This window comes from Sturnus vulgaris, chromosome 2, assembly GCF_052056855.1.
Source record: "Sturnus vulgaris isolate bStuVul1 chromosome 2, bStuVul1.hap1, whole genome shotgun sequence".
Taxonomy (NCBI): domain Eukaryota; kingdom Metazoa; phylum Chordata; class Aves; order Passeriformes; family Sturnidae; genus Sturnus; species Sturnus vulgaris.
In genome coordinates this window covers 59,134,155-59,151,634 of record NC_142244.1, presented here as the reverse complement: position 1 = coordinate 59,151,634, position 17,480 = coordinate 59,134,155, and the positions used below count along the sequence as shown (strand labels likewise).

The window sequence follows — 17,480 nt, the reverse complement described above, 5'->3', positions numbered from 1 at the left end:
TGTACTCAGGGTCACAGACAGGTACAGCACTCCAACCCATCTGCTAAACTCAGCTGCATTGCTCTGATTCCCATTCCATTTTCTCCCATCCCAGGTAAGTATTAAGTTTTCCCCTCTATCAACTGGTGGACACTTCTCCCTGAAGGCAGGGGAGCATGCAGTAAGCTGCAAACCAAATCCACTCTTCATGCTTAGACCTTTACTTTTCTCCTTAGATCTGGTGTTTTCACCAACTAAATATTTTATACAAAGAAGCCCTTCTGGCTTCATTCGTTTGTGATTTTGCAAGTCTTTATAATCAGTTCTTGCAAATGAAAGCAAGATCACTGAAGCACTTTGTAACATCCTTCTGGAGCATTTATAAACAAGGTTGTGGTTCGTGTCAGGGACCAGCCTGACATCACTAAGAGACCAACATTTACCTCTAGGGTCACGGAAATATTTCTGAAGAGGTGTTCCTTGCAGGGGTTCAGTGGTCTGGCCTGCCCAGGTGCTTGGTCCTTACCTCAGTCACCTCATAGGGTCACTGCAAGCAGGAATGGTGGCCCTGGAGCAGCTGGCACCAGGGAACATGCCACTACAGCACCAGAGACGGAATTAAGTCAGCGAAAAAGTCCAAATTCTTCTAGTAAGGGCATTCCTGTAAATTCATCATACTTTCATGTCTATGCCAAAGATGCAATAAGTTACCCCTGGAGCACCTTTGGAACTCCTTAATATCCTACCTCCCACGGCAGAAAGAGTCTACTCTGCAGCAACCACTTTCAGTGCATTATAAAGCAGGTTTCATGGCTCCTCAGCGGTGCCAAGTTTCCAGCTTCTCTCCTGCTTTGCAAGGAAGAGGAAATGAGCTCCTACAAGCCTCCTGTGAGGAATGGTTCCTCATTTCAAGCACTTGTAAGCGGGGCCAGCAGGGCAGGAGGGGAATGAAGTGCAGAGCACCGCAGGCTGCAGCCCCAGTGAGCCCATGGAGGGCACTCTGTTCTGGCATCGGCTGGTTTCACAGAGATCAGGAGTTTAAGCACAGATCTAATTGAATTGCAGATGTCTTTTCTGATGGCTATCTGCTAGCAAAGCTTCAATTAAAGCAGGAGCAGAGGCAGAACGGGGAGGTTCTCAGTAATAAGACTAATGGAAGGAAGAGTGGGCATTTACAGCAGCCTCCACAGGGAGCATAATGCAGGTAGATTCTTTTAATAAGATTCTTTTGGGGGTGTGGGGGGAGAGATCTGAAACCTCAGCACAGATACCCAGCTTCTAAATCCTAAAGATCCTGAGTGTACATTGGACTGGAAAGCAGCTAACAGTAATTTAAATAATACACAAATAAGCTCATCCCCATTGTTTTTAATATTCCCTGATGAACAACTTCATCTGCTTTCCATGCTGAAGGCCTTGAGGTTTGTTCTTCTTGACTCTGGTTTTAGAGGCTGAAAGGTTTTATTCACTCCCCTTTTGTTACTTCCAAGATTAAGGTGGATTTGCCCTGAACTTGCACTTGCCACATCAAAACCTCTCGTCATTTTACAGTGCCTTTAGAGCTCCAAAGAGGGAGAACTCTAACAGAGCTCTCAGTGCACCCAAACTACAAGACCGTAAATTGGAGCATTATGACCTTTTTTTTAAATTTTTGCCTGTAGCTACTTTTTCATGATGACTTGAACTGCAGCCAATGTGTATTACCACATACACATCACTGAAAAAACACCCCCACCCAACCCAGCTGAAGAATCAAAATTAAGCTTCAAGATGGCCTGAGAATCTGGTTTAGCTCAATAATAAGGTTTTAGAGAACTTTCCTCAGCTGATTGTTACACTGTACCCAAATTCCTGTTGTGCATCAGTTTGGAGGCCTCTTGGCCATGTCCTACCCAAACTCTCCTGCTTCTTGGCGCAGCACAACTCTCCTGGGGGCATCTCAATGGACAATCACCCCCTAGGATTCCATTTCAAGGAAAATAATCAGAGTTTTGCTCATTTTCCCTTTTGAACTGCTGCCCTTTTCCGATGTATTTACAATGTAAGGAAGTCAGTTTTTTCATGGTTTGCCTTTTAACTTTGTTGTTGCGCTTGGCTTTGCTCCTGTTGGAAATTGGACCCCAGTTGAAGAGGGCAGTTGCCAGCGTCTGCTGGAAACTCCTTGCCTGGGATTTTCAAGCAGGCCATTTGTTGACCTAGCTCAGCACATACTAAATAAATGCAGTCAGAAGAGTCTGCTTACTCACTCAAGGAGTAAGCAGTGGCAAGAGTTTTGCAGAATATCCCCAAACATTTCAAATGCCTAAGTTCACTCCAGACTTCTGGAGGTCTCTCCAGCAACCATATATCTGAAGTGACACTGAACAGCAAAGGTTGGAATTGCGCTGGTTTCCTTGAATTTATAACTTCTTTCAGGTTTACTCGAGCAGAAAACTCACAAGGAAATTAAAAAACATAACCCTAAAGAGAGAGGAGAAAAGTGAGAAATAATGCATCATCTGTAAGATGTGACCTGTTACTGATGTGCTCAGGATGCTTAACAAGAGGTTTTGCAAATGGCACATATTAAATAAACAAGTATGCCTTCAGCCAGCAAGCCGCTATTTCTCCCTGCAAGGAATAAATAGTAATTAAAATTCTTTGTATTGAGATTTGTAGCTACAAAAAATCATGGGTGGTAATTCCCAAATAGCCTTGTGGGGCTCTTTCTGCAGCTGAACCAAAGGAAGCTGCCTCCCAGGCAGTGATTTATTCCATAAAAATTAGGGAGAGTCATCTCTAAGGCACTGCATTTACTCCCCTGCTGCTGGGAGGTTTTGTCTGGGTGCTCTCTGGGCAGTTTCCAGGCGTGTTATTGAAGAGTATTTCTCTTTCCTTCCACAACAGTCACTTGCTTACTCTCCCCCACCCACTAGGATGGGGGAGAGATTTGGAGAAGTGAGAAGACTTACGGGCTGATACCAAGACAGTTTAATAGGTAAAGCAAAAGCTGAGCACGCAAGCAAAGCACAGCAGGGAATCCATTCATCACTTCCCATGGGCAGGCAGGTGTTCAGCCATCCCTACGAAAGCAGGGCTTCATATGTAATGGTGACTTGGGAAGATGAGCTCCATAACTCCAAACATCCCTTCCTTCTTCCCCCAGCTTTATAGGCCGAGTATGATGCCATATGATCTGGGATATCCCTTTGGGTTCAGCTGTCCTGGCTGTGTCCCCTCCCAGTTCCTTGCACATTCCCAGCCCTCTCTCTGTTGGGATGAGAGGCAGAAAAGGCCCTCAGTGTCAGCCCTGCTCAGCTGTGACAAACACATCCCTGTGTCATCAACACTATTCTCCACATAAAACTGAACTACAGCCCCACACTAGCTCCTGTGATGAATCCTAGCTCTATCCCAAACCAGCGTATTCTCCATTCCTAAGTCCACACCACTTACATCATGCTCAGGTCCCACACTATCCAGTACCTTCTCATTACCCACCACCACCGTCACCATCCTTTGATATAATAATTCACAGGTGTAATTTCCTTAGTCTATGGATCACCCCTGTGAAACGTCTGTCAAGCATCCACAAACATCCACATAATGTCCTTTGAGTTCATTTAGTCCATGACTTTGGTCAGGACAGGAGATGTGGTGTGCTGTGTGGAGTTACTGGGCACCAAAGGCAGGTCAGGTCACTGCTGCACTTGCACTGCTTCCTGTAAAGCTTGTCCTCCACTGGTTTGGGTGATTCCTGCTGTAGTCATTCCTATAATAGGCAACTCAAATTCCACATTACAACAATTTCAAAATGTTTCCATTACATTCTCCACTTGTGGTTCACTTGGAGCAGACCATGGAGTTTAAAATAGCAGTTAACTCTACTCTGGCTTGGACTTTTCCACAGACTACAGTCCCTTAGGAGTGTACCTGCTCCAAGTGAAGCCTTATCTATGAACCACAGACTCTTCAAGGGTCTGCCTACCTGCTGTGGCATGGACTTACCCACAGCCACAGCTGCTTTGAGGCAGACCAGTTTCAGCATGGTCTTTTCCATGGGCCACAACGCCTTCAGGGATATTCCTGCTCCAGCATGGCCTTACCAATGACTGCAGTCCCTCCAGGGGTGTATTTGCTGTCTCCTGGGCTTATCCACAGCCACACACTTTGGGGTACTCTTCCATGACCTCAAGCACAGCCACTGATGTTTCAAGGTGTGCTTCCCCAGCATGGACTAACCCTTGGGCCACAATCCGTTCAGAGGCCCAGCTGCTGTGGCACAGACATAACCACAGCCACGGATGCCTTGAGATGTACCTGCTCTGGCATGGCCTTATCCTGGGCCACAGATGCCTCAGGGTGTCCAGCTCCCACATGGACTCACCCACAGATCAGAGGCCCTTCCACTCGAGTCCACACTAGAGATCCAGCCTGTCCAGAAGAGCAGCACAGCAGCAGCTCTGGCCATGTGCCAGCCCGACACATTGCCATGGCTGTTATCGAAATGTTCCCAGGCACCGCAGAGCAAGGTGATAAGCAGCACAGCAGGGCAGGGAGCAGCCACTAATGAGCACTAGACTCAGGCAAGCAAGCCCTATGGCAAACAGGAGCCTGTCAATTGATAGCAAAACAGCAATAATAGCTATAAAATCGATTGAGCACATTCCAATCACATCTGGCAGTACTTCCAGCCCCACAGCAGGCAACAAAAAGGACTGTTGTGGTTTAACCAGGCAGCTGCTAAGTGCCACAACAGCCACTTGCTCTTATTTCTCTTTCCTTCCACAACAGTCACTTCCTTACTCCCCCACGGTGGGATAGGGGAGAGAATCAGAAAAAGTGAGAAAACTCATGCATTGAGATAAAGACAGTTTAGCACAGAAGCAAAACAAGGAATCCATTCACCACTCCCCGTGGGCAGACAGGTGTTTAGCCATCCCCAGGAAAGCAGGGCTCCACCACATGTAACAGTGATTTGGGAAGACAAACACCACCACTCTGAACTTCCTCTCCTTCTTCCCCCAGGTTATACACTGAGCACAACACCGTATATTATAGGATACCCCCGCTATGGTCGGTTGTGCTCAGCTGTCCAGGCTGTGTCCCTTTGTGCACCCCAGGTCCTCTCTGGTGGGATGGGGTGGGAGGCAGAAAGGGCCCTGACTCCGTGTCAGCCCTGCTCAGCTGTGACAAACACATCCCTGTGTTACCAACACTGTTTTGGTCACAAATCCAGCCCAAATTACACTGTACCAGCTGCTCTGAGGAAAAGCAGCTCTACCCCAGTTACAGCCAGCACTCTCAAGTATCTGTAGAGACCCCAGAATCTGAACCACCCAGACTTGCCTCAGAATTATTTGCCCAAAATGTATTGGTTTAAAAGAAAAAAAAAAAAGACATAAGAACAAAAAAGAGCAGCAACCTGGTCTCAGTGATAATTTGCTTTGATCAGCTTATCATATTACTGTTAAAAATAAAGCCAGTGTGCAGCTAATTGACAAGAAGAAATTCAATAACAAACAGCTTGACTACAGCCAGAAGAGTTACTGAATTGTAGCTACACAGCGAATAAAAAGCTTGACATATAAAAGATAGGTTACATTTAATATAACACTCAGTGCGGATGAAAACCTGCATCTCAGAGTTTGTAAAAAGAAAAATTTTGGTGGAAAAAGACAATGATCTTGACCACTGATAACATTTGATTTAAAGCTCTCTGAAAAATTATTTGTTCTAGAACAAAAGCAAAAATCAAAACAATTCATTCCAGAAGTATTACAACATAACTGACAAACATCTACGCTTTGTCTGGATTTCAAGCACGATTTTAGTCAATTTGAATCCGTTTCATGAAGAGGTTGCCACTTTGACATGCTAAAATCATCTCAGCAACAAAACATTTCTTGGCCTCATTTTAGCAATTAGCAAACAGCTCCAAGAACCAGCTCCACAGCTGAGAACTACTCAATACATAAATGATCAGATTTGCCAGGATTGATTTGCCACTGTTTAATACAGTGTATTAAAATTATTCATGTATTACCTAACCAAAATCATGAAGCCTTCCAAATCTTTTATTAAGGAACAGTTTAAAAAAAAACAAACTTGAACTTAGAATATGTTGACACGCTTCTTCAAAGAAATAAATCCAGAAGTCAATTACATTTAAAAAAAAAATTCTTTGCAAATTTTGGTAACTGAAGTGGGTGAAAAAACTGATCTGTGTAAGTATATAAAAAAGTCAATTTTCACAATGTTATGGCCTGAAAGAGCTAAAGAGACAGAATATAAAGGCAACTGGAGACAATTAAGCCCTTTAAAAAGCACCAAAATTAGCATTCCTTTTGTTGGATCCAAATAATTCAGTGTTGTTCTGCCACAAAGGCCATCAACAATTTCTAATTTTAGCTCAATCCATTAAAAGGAAAATCCTGCATTTTTCTCTGGTGTTTCCTCATTAAGAACACTCCTGAATTGTACACTGAAATCTCAAGAACACCAGCTATGAATTCAAGTTCACACTCCCATGAAGACACACTCACGCAAGCACTTCACTATGGCAATCCCAATAAAGGCAATTCAACTACTTGTGATTCAGCTAAGCAGTGCCTGATCTGGTACATGGTAAGTATCCACCAAAAGCAAAAATTTAGCTATAAATTACACAAGAGTGACCTGTTCTACCTTTGAATCCTCAGCTTTCTAGTTTCCTCTGCTACACTTGATTACTCTCAGTAACAAGAAGCTCCACAAAAATACTATCGCCCGATTTTCATTACATGGAGTAAACAGTCATATGACCTTATTAAAAACCCTTCGTAATTAACCTTTATGTTTTAAATCAAATTAATTTCTTGTATTCACATTTTAAGTCACTGCTGCAAAACTGCAAATTCCTTTGCTCTCCTGGTTGCAGTGTATCAGTCACACCTTGACTACTCATTTCTACCTAGAAATTCATAAGCTTAGATTCAGTTTTAATCAGCATTACTAAAGAAGCATTTTTTCCAAGCTTACACATACAAAAGTGGAAATTATTCTCAACATTTTTCAGAAGGCAGAATTAATACTGTAATACAGGCTGACCTGGTGTGGTGGGATAGCTTCAGTGCTTACTGCCTTTCTCACCCCAAGTTTAGGGTGGGAACCTGTGCCAGCATGGGATGACAGGCAAGGGCATAGTTTGCCACCAGGAAACAACTTACATATTAATATACAACAGGTATCTGCAGCCCTACAGTCCTGACCTTATAGGAACTGGACCAAACCCAGCATTTTGCTTATTCAGGCACCCTACTCCCTCCTCCTTCGTTTAGCTTCAGTATCTGCCAGTTTTAAAGAGCTGTGCAAAGCAAGAGCTGCATTTTTAGCTGAAACTAAAGATCTAAAGCCAAGAGGCAGCATCTTGCACCAAGACTTAGGCTTCCTGACCTCACTACCCATGTAAAACTGCATTGCAACATCTTAAAAGTGGCTGTGGTTAACACCAGTACAATATACAAACAGTGATTTATCAACATTGTATGCTTTATTGAAAGTTGACAAGTGCAACAGTTAAATACATTGACGTGTTACAACTGTAGAGAACATGCACAAAAACATATGCATACTACTATACAGATCATATGCAAAAAATCCATACTGGGAAATCCAATTTTTTTTTTCTTTAATTCTTTGCTATCAGGGCTTGATAATTTTTGGAGTGGTTTTTCCCATCTTGAACCAAACTACAATGAACAATGATTTACTTCAAGATAATCAGCATCCAGGGAACTTCAGAAGTTACACAAACAGCATTAATTTGCCAAATTCTGAACAGTTGCGTAGGTGCATTCTTATTTATGTAGCATTAAAAAAAAAACTTTTCAAACTTCTTCAGATCAGCCAATGAAACAACTAAACTTCAATCTGTACAACCTAAATAGTTACAGTTTTCTATTTTACAAAGTAATTACACTAAATACACAAATATACAGTAGGCAAATAACCTTCATTGTAATTATCCTATGACCCAACAACTGTATTGTCACCTACCTGTTTTCTATATATAATACAGCTTTATGCACCTGTCCACTGCTTCAGAAAACGGTGCAAATATTTGCACTTAAGGTTTCAGGTGACAATTAAGTGTTAAACACTGAGATTACCTTTCTCCCTCTTCCTCTTAGATCCTATGCACCAGTCCACACTTTGGAACCCCAATGCGCTACAGGGGGTTGAGCCATCACTTTTTACTCCAGTCTATTTCTTCACGTTTCCAAGCTTGAAAAGCACTTGTATCAGCTGTAGCACTGGATGAATGGAAGATTAAAAAAAAAAAAAAATTCAGGCATGCAGCTTCATTTCTCAGCCATCTGCAGAAGCTGCTCGAGTCCCCAGTGTACTTGTGCTAATTCTCTGGAAGAAGTTTATTTTATTCAACCAACCTAAGAACACAGACTCCTTCAAGCCAAAGGGGGAAGGGAGGTAAGAGAGAGACAGATGAGTGTGTAATACAAGGGGGAGAAGCCTCTCCTGATGTGTGCAAGGCATGGAGTCCTCAGTCAGGGTTGCAATGTGCATTGAAATGGCTGAAGGGTGGCCGCGGCGGATTCCCGCTAGTCCTCCTCGCTCTGGGCAGTCCAGAAGCCAGCAGTCATGACGGCGATGACATCTTGAGCTATGCTGAAGGCCCTGAGCCCTGTGATGCCGGCTGAGCAGGCTGCTGTGTTGTCCCTTGTGACTGGGAAGAGGAGGGCGGAGAACCTGTCTGCAGCTGTGCTTGGAACTGGGCAAGCTGCTCTGGGCTGGCAAGTGTTTTTAGCAGAGTGTTTTCTTGCTCCAGCTGCGAGTTCTTCTCTATCAGCTCTTTGATTTGCTCTTTGAGGACCTCCACTTCCTCCCTTACTGCATACATCAAGTGACTCTTTACCAGATCCTGAAATGCAGAGGAGTGTGTGCGTTAGGAAAGCAGCGCAGCGCCGGAGACGCGGCAGACCCCGCTATGGAGATGGCCGGTGCGCCCCCCGTCCCGTCCCCGGGCAGCGCCGTTCCGGGCCGGGCCGGGCCGGGCTGTCACGGCCGACACTCACGTGTGGCCCGGGCTGCTCGGTGGCCCCGCCCCCGCGCCAGGCCCCGCCCCCCCGCGCGCCGGCTGCAGCCAGTTCTGGGCGCAGGTTGCCGCATTTCCCTCCCTCCCGCCGTCCGCGCGCGGCCGCGGGTGACGTCAGAGCACGGCGCGGCCAATGGGCGGCCGAGTTATTTATAGCCGGGAGTTAAAGGCTCCGAGTTTGCCTAGCAACAGCCGGAGAGGCTCCCGGGAGAGCGGCTCCAGGCACCGCTCCAGTAACAAAGGGCGGCCGGGCCCCCGGCTCCGCGCCGGGCGGGGGCCGGAGCAGCGCCCGCGACGGACCCCGAGGTGAAGCCGCCGGCTCCGGGCACCGCGGCGCCCGAGCTGCCCGCGGGGAGAAGGGCGCAGAGGCGGGGGATGCCCCGGCTGCAGCCCGCGGGGGATGCGCTCGCTAAGCTTGCGCTCGCCCGCGCTTAGGGGAAGAGTTAGAAAGATAAAATGAAAAGTATCCCAAAACGCCCCCTCTTTGGGACTGTACAACCCCACAAATACGCTCCGCTTTCTGCCCAGCAGCGCCCCTCTGCAGCCGCATGGAGCCGGGATCAATCGTTTGAGAAGGCAGGAGCCAAGAGCAATGCCGTCATTCCCTCCCCGGCATCAATACACAAACGTGCGCATTCCTCCCCGCGGGAAGCCTTTGATCAATTAAAAATAAAAATAACGAAAAGAAAAAGCTCCCGAAACCGACTCCGTGCCTCCCCTTCCGTCCCCGGCTCCGCTACCGAAACGCGTCCTCGCACGGGTTAACACTGCCGCCGCATCCCCATATTGTTTACTGCTTCAAATACGAACAAGGTTTTATGCCACATCGGTACATACCATCGCTTGCTCGATTTTGTTGTCGATAGCTACTACGCTTGCACCAGAGGAGCTGCAAGAGAGAAAGAAAGAAAAAAAACATACAACATTAGCAGCGGCTGAATTATTTAAGAGACAAGAGACGCGAGCATTGGTAGCCAGTTGGCTGAGAAAGTCATCCTCACGCTGCCCTGCCGCCGCCTCACCAGGATGCTCTAATGCAGCAAAGCAACCTGTAAAGCCGCCCGAGTCCCCCGCCTGACCAAATATCCCGACATTTTGCCCCACGACGGACCACAAAGATGGAGCTCAATTGCAGGCTGCGGCAGAAGCGCTGGGAGCCGGGGAGGGCAGCACCTCCGGGGGGAGAGGCGGGCGCCGGTGCCGCCGCTGCGGCTCCCCGGACAAAGGAGCCAGCCCGGCGCTCACCTGCCCCGCTACCGCCGCGCCAGCACAGCGCTCGGACACAACACTTATTTACCTACTGTCGAGCCTCAGAGACGAGTTGTCGGTGCCCAGCAAGGACGATAAGAACGAAATCGAGAAGTGTCTTAGTTGATAAACTCCTAGATCCATTGCCACCGGTCTACAACATTGGGCATTCATGCAACCGCGGCCAGAAACGCTCCCCGGAAAAAAACAAAAAACCAGGTCTCGCTCCTCCCGGAGGCGTGTGTGCGTGCGGGGCCGCTCCGCCGGGCGAGGCGGGGCCGGGACCCTGCGGGACCCTGCGGGGCTGCGCTCGGCCGGCTCCGAGCAGGGTCAGCGCTCCGCCGCGCAGCACAAAACCCGGGCATCCCGGCCCCCCCCATCATTTATGCGCCGGCGCCGCCTCCCATTGGCTGCGCCGCCCGGGCCCCGCCCCGCGCCGCGCATCTCATTAGCGCGCCCCCCCCCCCCCCCCATCACCCCCCCGCCGCGCGCGGCCCGGGCCGGCGGCGCCCACGCGGGACGGTCCCGCGCGCGCGGGGAAGGGGCCGTGAGGGAGCGCGGGGAGGGAGGCTCGCTCCCGCCGCGCCCGCGAGCCCCGGCACGCGCCCCGCCGCTCCGCTCGCGCTGCCGGCCCCACCCGCAGGAACGGAGGGGATTTAAATTAAAAAAAAAAATAAAAAAGGAAAGAAAGAAAATAATAATTAGCGGGCCCGGGGAGCGGCGGGGAAGCCCCGCACGGCGCGGCGGGAGCGCGGGACGCGCCGAGGGGCCGCCCGTGGCCGCGCCGACACCGCCACCTATCGGCGCGCGGCAGCGGGAAAGTCCCGGTGCCGGCTCCCACGGCTCACCAGCCAGCCGAACCTCTGCCTCGGCCCAAAACCCGCACATTTCACCCCGCAAAGCGGAGCCCGTGCCCGGCAGCCCTGCTCGCTTCGCCCGTGCCGAGAGGGAAAAGTAGGATTGCCACACACTGCAGATAAAACTCTTTCAGACACCTGCGATCTCTCTTTATCCCTTACACACACCTTACGAGCCCATACAGCCATTTATGAAAAAAAATATTCAGCCACCGATCGGCTACAAAAACACGTATGGCACAAACGTGTGGATTTCTAGCATGATTTCTATTTCGGCTGACGCTATTCTATAGCAACAGGGAAAATGCCTATTCACTTATTTTTAGGTTGCACCATAAGGCACTTAGCCTTAAAAGTTGCAGCACATACATTAATAATTTAGGAAAAGATCCTTCTCCCACCTAACTGTGGTGTTTTTCTCAACAAACATTATGCTCTCATGTGTCATGGAACCCAGCAACTACATTCAGTGCCAGCCCAAGTGATCTTCTCTACCAGTACCAGCTTAGAAAGAGAGCCAAGGCTGAACTAGACTAGACCACCATGAAATACTGTCACAAGAAATAGCCAGCCTCTAAAACCACTCTTTTCTAGACCTGCACTTTCAGCAGGCGTTACATTACTAAAAGGCACAAAAAAATAAAGTCAAAAACCTCTTCCATTCTCTATAGCAAACTTCTCCAAGAAATACAAGTCACATACATCACAGGTGCTGCTCCCAGAGAAGCAGGAAAGCCAGGAGGCACAGAATAATCATCTTAAAGCTAAATTTAGCATTTGCGTATCTGCATCATCCTTCTTAGTTTATTTATGTTGTCCTAGACTACTATTCTTTCATTCAATAATACCAGCAGAGTACTACAAACTAATCCTCTTCACAGGGAGGTCACATTTAAGAACAGGAATTCCTTACAGCCACTTTCCCGCTAGCAGAGAGGGTTCCCATCCCACAAGGGCACAGCTCTCATCCCACCCTTTGGATACGTGGGGAATTTGCACGGGATAGCACCTAACAGGCTGAAAATTCAAGGAAGTGTTTTAGAAAAACCCTTCCCTGTACCGACTTGACAACTCGTGACAGCAAATAAACTGAAGCAATGCATTCGAGGGACAAGCACCAGGACCCACAGCACTCTCTGCTGAGGTTACTCACTACACACAGCGGTACCCATGGCCTTCACTAAGCAAGTGAGCCCTTTAATAGACCAGATGTGCCAGCAGCACATCATCTCTACTGGAATCTGCATCATCAACTCCTGTCCTTGACTTGATCTAAATTAATGTTTTATGACAGGTTGGGCTTCAAAATCAGTAATGTCGCAAATGACTCCTCCCCATGGCAGTTACTCAGCACAATTAACAAAATTGCAGTTGGATAAAAGCTCTGAGACAAACTCTGTCCCTTGTAGTTTTTTATCAGACAAAGGGTAGGTATAAAAGCAGGTAAGTCCTATCACTGCTAATCAGGCTCATACAGAAGAATTTGAAGATGGCAGACTCACAGGCCTGGACAGACATATCCTCAAAACTCCTGCTTTGCTGTTGCAGGACAGGCAGCACACAGCTCTATGTAGTTTCATTCATATGTGCAGAAATAAAGTAATGGATGCATTCCAAGAAGGTTGTTGGTTCTGCCATAACAGCTGATAATTATCAAATGCCATTATTCCATTGACAAGAGAAAAATTATTCTCAAACTCAATTAACAAAATCACTGCCATCTTTAATCTATATTAATCTTCACAAAGAAAACACATATGATCCTAAATCAAATTCCCACTAAACTCATTAACCATCTTCCATTAACTTCAGTTGGCTTTTAACAAAATCTGTCATTTATTTTTAGATGCCTACAAGCAGAGTTGTGATTCAACAGAAAGCTGTCAGCTGCGTAAGTAGGACTGCATATTAATATGCACGTTCTGCTTTGCCCACTCTATAAAAAAGCAAACCATAAGCATCCCTTTATGGCTGAGAAAGCGGATCACCTAGGAAATAAAAAACCCAATGATATCAATTACTTTAATCTCCAAAATTGGGGTGAAATTTTTTGGGAGGAGGGGACAGTACCACTATCTCTGATGATCTCATTTCAACACCCTGATTATCATCTGCCTGACAAGAACATACTCTAAGGACTGAGTTTTTGCTGTTGCTTTTAACAAATATCTTCTTTATGAAATTAAAAAAAAAGGAAGATTTAAGGAAGATAGTTCTCCAAACTCAGTTTTTCTCTAGGACGTCAAGATTATTACAGTGTTACTGAAAACCTTATAACCACTTCTATCTTTTTCTTCTGAAAAAGCTTCAATTCCTGGGAGTAGAGGTGAGAAAAGCTGCAGAATTCCTCGGTTGGGTTAAGACACTCTAGGTCTGCATTGAGGTGAACAAATTCATGCCCCTGATAGCACACACTCCGAGCCTGCATATCTACAGAGGACCCCAGGTGTTCACAAACTGCATAAAGTAACAGAAAAATACTCGAGATGGGCTCCTGAGAAATCACCAGGGTAGAGTACAATACAGCAAACGTAGCTCATCAGCATCTTTGGTCCTCATATAAACTAACTTCTTAAATTGAACATATTGACTACATACAGTAGTCAATGACTTTTTAGCACGTGTCACTTTTTGTAATATTTCAGCTCTTAAGCACTTTCTCCCACTAAATAATTTCCTCTTGTCTCAATTTATTCATGCTAAGCACTTGAAAAAAGTGCTTTTCATCTTAAGCACATAATGAGGTAAACTACAGCACAGAATCATTTTGTCTCTTTGAAAGTCTGGTTTGTCATATTTCTCCATGTGTGTTAAAAAGTTCTTTAACTGAAAACATTTATCTTTTAAGTACCTTGTCAGTGTACGCTCCCTTCAGATGACATTAAAAGCCCTTGATAAGAATCTTCTGAACATAAAATAAGTCATCTTTTGATGATGTTACAAAGATACCACATCAGAAAATGTATTAGAAAAACAGCAACTGCTGTCACAGCACACTTTCATCTTATGCTCAGACAGGCTCAGATCTTGTGAACTTCAACTATGCTTTTCAATTGCAGAATGCAAGTACTGAAGAGGTTAAAAATAAAATCTGCTATTTACTCAAGAAAAGACTACAGTAATTAGATTCTACCTGACATCTGACTGTGCATTCCACTTGGCATCTAAAAATGGTGAATAAATGGCAGAATACTATTCTGCCTTAAAATTCATAGATTCAAAATTCTTTGTGTAGTGATAGCAACCCCCCCAGCATCCAACTTACGCAAAATTGCACCAAGCTAATAACAGAGAGAAAGCTCTGGCTGTACTTGACATCAAGGACTAAAGGTTTATTTATTTCAATAGGCCATTATTATTTTTCTTCATCTCAGTAAAAGTACATAACTGGAGAAGCTGTCCAACGAACTTTCCCACAGTAAATCAAATATTTTTAAGACTAAGGACCAAAAAAACCCAAACAAAATAACCCCACCCACACAAGCCCCATCTTCAGATAGCCTAAATAAAGATCACAAAATCGCAGCCTATTTCCTTTTCCAGCTCCAAACCTTTAGCTAAGATCTTGATTTAAAGAAACCAAGCCTCTAAGAACTTACAGTCCAGCTCTGAAAGACATGTATTTTATTTCTAGATTGAATTCTCCTACTTCCATTTATATACTTCTGCTAAATTGAAAAAGCTCTTTCTACAAGTCAGTATTCTGTTTTCTTAAATGTGAGCTTTTCCTCTCCCACAGTAATGTTATTTGCATCTATAATTTAGTTTATTAGTTTGCCAGAAATTGGGGTTTAGTCCCATGAAAAACAGATAAAAGGGAAAGCTATGCAAGATGCTAGTGAAATGAAGTGCCGAATTTGTAAATACTACTCTTTTTTTTTCTTTCCTTTTTCCCAGATGTGCAAGCATAACTAAATAAATATTTAGTGGAAAAAACATGCACACCCTACTGGGGCTCTGGAAATAACCTGACAGTATCTCTGATCACAGTGCATACACAGAAGTATCATGCTGTGAGCTCTGCACAAGAGACAGAAGGCTGCATTTAAAGCAAGGAGATAACCATGTAAGATCAAAAGAAAAATAAGGAGAGGCTCTCACTGGTTCCTCTGAGGATATCCTCTTTCTCTCTGACAGGCAACTAATTGCCAAGTCAATCTCAGTTTTTTTAATGAGAATTATAATGATGCTACGAATTTTAATGCTGACAAAACAAAACATACTGTCTATAATCAAATACCTGGATATAGCAAAACAAAGAGATGACCCACTTGTTACCCAGTAGAGACAACTCTACAGGGAAATATGAGCCATCTTAAAGCAATTTTGATGCTTGGAGAGGGATGTATGCACCCCCTTTCCCGAGATCATCCATAGATAGCCATCTAGCAATGCAGTTGAGATGAAGGTCTGTGTTCTGTGCATATCCAATGAGATTCAAAGTCTCCTCACAGAGCCAGCTGAGGTCCATCATAACTCAAAACCTGCAATTACATCCAGATGCTACTCCACTTCAAATTTAAAGAAGTTAGAGATTTGCAGTAACATGCAGCTTGGGAATCACAGGTTTTCCTGATTTCAGAAACCTTTAAATGAGTAGGTGTGAAATATTTAACTTTACTACAGGTGAAAGCCCTCCTCCTCAGCCCACCATAAAGTGCCCTTGACAAAGGACTGCAAAGGAAAGAATTCACCAATATGTTAGCATCCTGGAAGTTTTAAGTGAGACATCTGAGCCAGGAATTGATTTTCTTTCCTTCAGAAAGCTGCACACAACATGCAGACATTGTCCCCAGGATGGATGTGGGAAAGAAATTCAGTGTCATAAAGCAGCATATACAGAAGAGTGACAAAATGTTACAACCTTTAAGTTTCACTACCCAAATTTATTTTTCCTTTATGTGAAATTTGGCTTCAATAATTTTAGATTTAGTGCACAGAAAGAGTGCTCAATTCCCTGATCTTCTGTGTACCTGTCATGTGTAAATGCTTTTCTCAAAGGCAAGAACACTCCGAAGTAAAAACCACTTACACAAATATTTAATCCCCCTTATTCTAGCTGTAAAACAGATTTTTCAACCACATACTCTAAAATTAAATGAAGAGGGAAGGCAAGAGTCACTGGAGCATTTTAAGTTACACTTAAAATAACAAACATGGCAAGTATAGGGAGTGTTTTGGCACACTGACATGACAAGCATTTGGAAAGATGAAATTCTCTGTATTAAAAGGCTTCTCTAACCCAGGGGACAAACAGCCCAGGAGGGACTACAGAACAACGGCTGACACCCACCCACCCCAGCTTACCTTCAGTGTAAGTACACAGTGGGTTTAGGAATCAAATTTAAAAACAGCCAAATTAACCTGTAACTAAGAAAGGGCATCTTCTATTATTTTTCAACTTGTATTATTTTCTGTTTCCTTAAGGCTGCAGAAAAGCCACACCAGGTCTCATGAAATGGGAAAACCATGTCTCACTGAGTACTGCTAATTGTGGAAGGAGGAGATGGAGGATCTTAAGGCCCTTAATTTCCCCTGTCCCCAGCCCCTCGTAGAGCTTACACCCATTATGCCTTTTTTGTTAACTCCTTAATCCAGTCTTTCCTCTTTTCCCAGCTCCTCCCCTGTTTCTAATTGTTACCCTTGAAACTATATTGAAAATCTTGGATCAGATAATAATTTAGTCATGCTTATTAAAAAAGTATTTATACAGCATTAAAAGCTGGTCTGCACTTCCCCCTGAATATCATCTGCCCTTTGATGGCCGTATTTTGGTGCAACACTTGAAATCAAGCCTGTATGTGCCACAGAAGCCTATCACACTAAAGCCAACTCAGGGTTGCTAGGAACAAAAGCAAAACCTCTGCAATTAACTAGAGCTGTCCTATGGTCTTCCGGAAGCTGGAATGAAATTTCCTATCCCAGCTTTTACAGAAATTAGTAAGAACAGCTGATGAAAAGTACAGAAAACAAACGTAAGTTCTCGTTGTGGGAAAGGAGCACTCGGGATGTGGAATCGATCTGCCGTGAACGAGGATGAAAATCGGCCACTTCTCAGCTTTTGTGGTGGCAGATCCCTCGTTACCACCCTGCTGTAGAGAACCATTTTAAGGTCATTCTGTTAAATAATAAACTCCTAACACAGCAACTTGTTTACTCATATAGAAAAGTAAGACAATAAGCTTAGAGCTCAATGCCACTTTTCCTGCTCAGCAACCACTTCAGACCTCTACCCAATTGCCAATTTACACTCTCACAGTTTCAGCCTCTGCAATCACTAGCAAATGCCTTCTCATGTATCACCAGTTTCAATGATCAAGTAG

At 45.1% G+C, this 17,480-nt stretch overlaps 1 protein-coding gene across 3 annotated transcripts in view; it reads right to left on the bottom strand.

The window, feature by feature from the left end:
• Positions 1-7,470: 7,470 nt before the first annotated feature.
• Positions 7,471-17,480, bottom strand: part of TSC22D1 (TSC22 domain family member 1) — a 90,723-nt gene continuing 80,713 nt past the window's right edge. For 2 of the 3 annotated variants that reach the window (XM_014895399.2, XM_014895398.2), the window contains 2 exons: positions 9,890-9,941; positions 7,471-8,878 (listed from right to left, as the gene is read on the bottom strand). In XM_014895399.2, the coding sequence (XP_014750885.1) occupies positions 8,621-8,878; positions 9,890-9,941 (310 nt within the window). In that variant the 3' untranslated portion in view covers positions 7,471-8,620. Of the gene's footprint in view, positions 8,879-9,889; positions 9,942-10,349; positions 10,656-17,480 lie in introns of those variants that run through there. The other variant, XM_014895401.2, reaches the window with a different exon arrangement.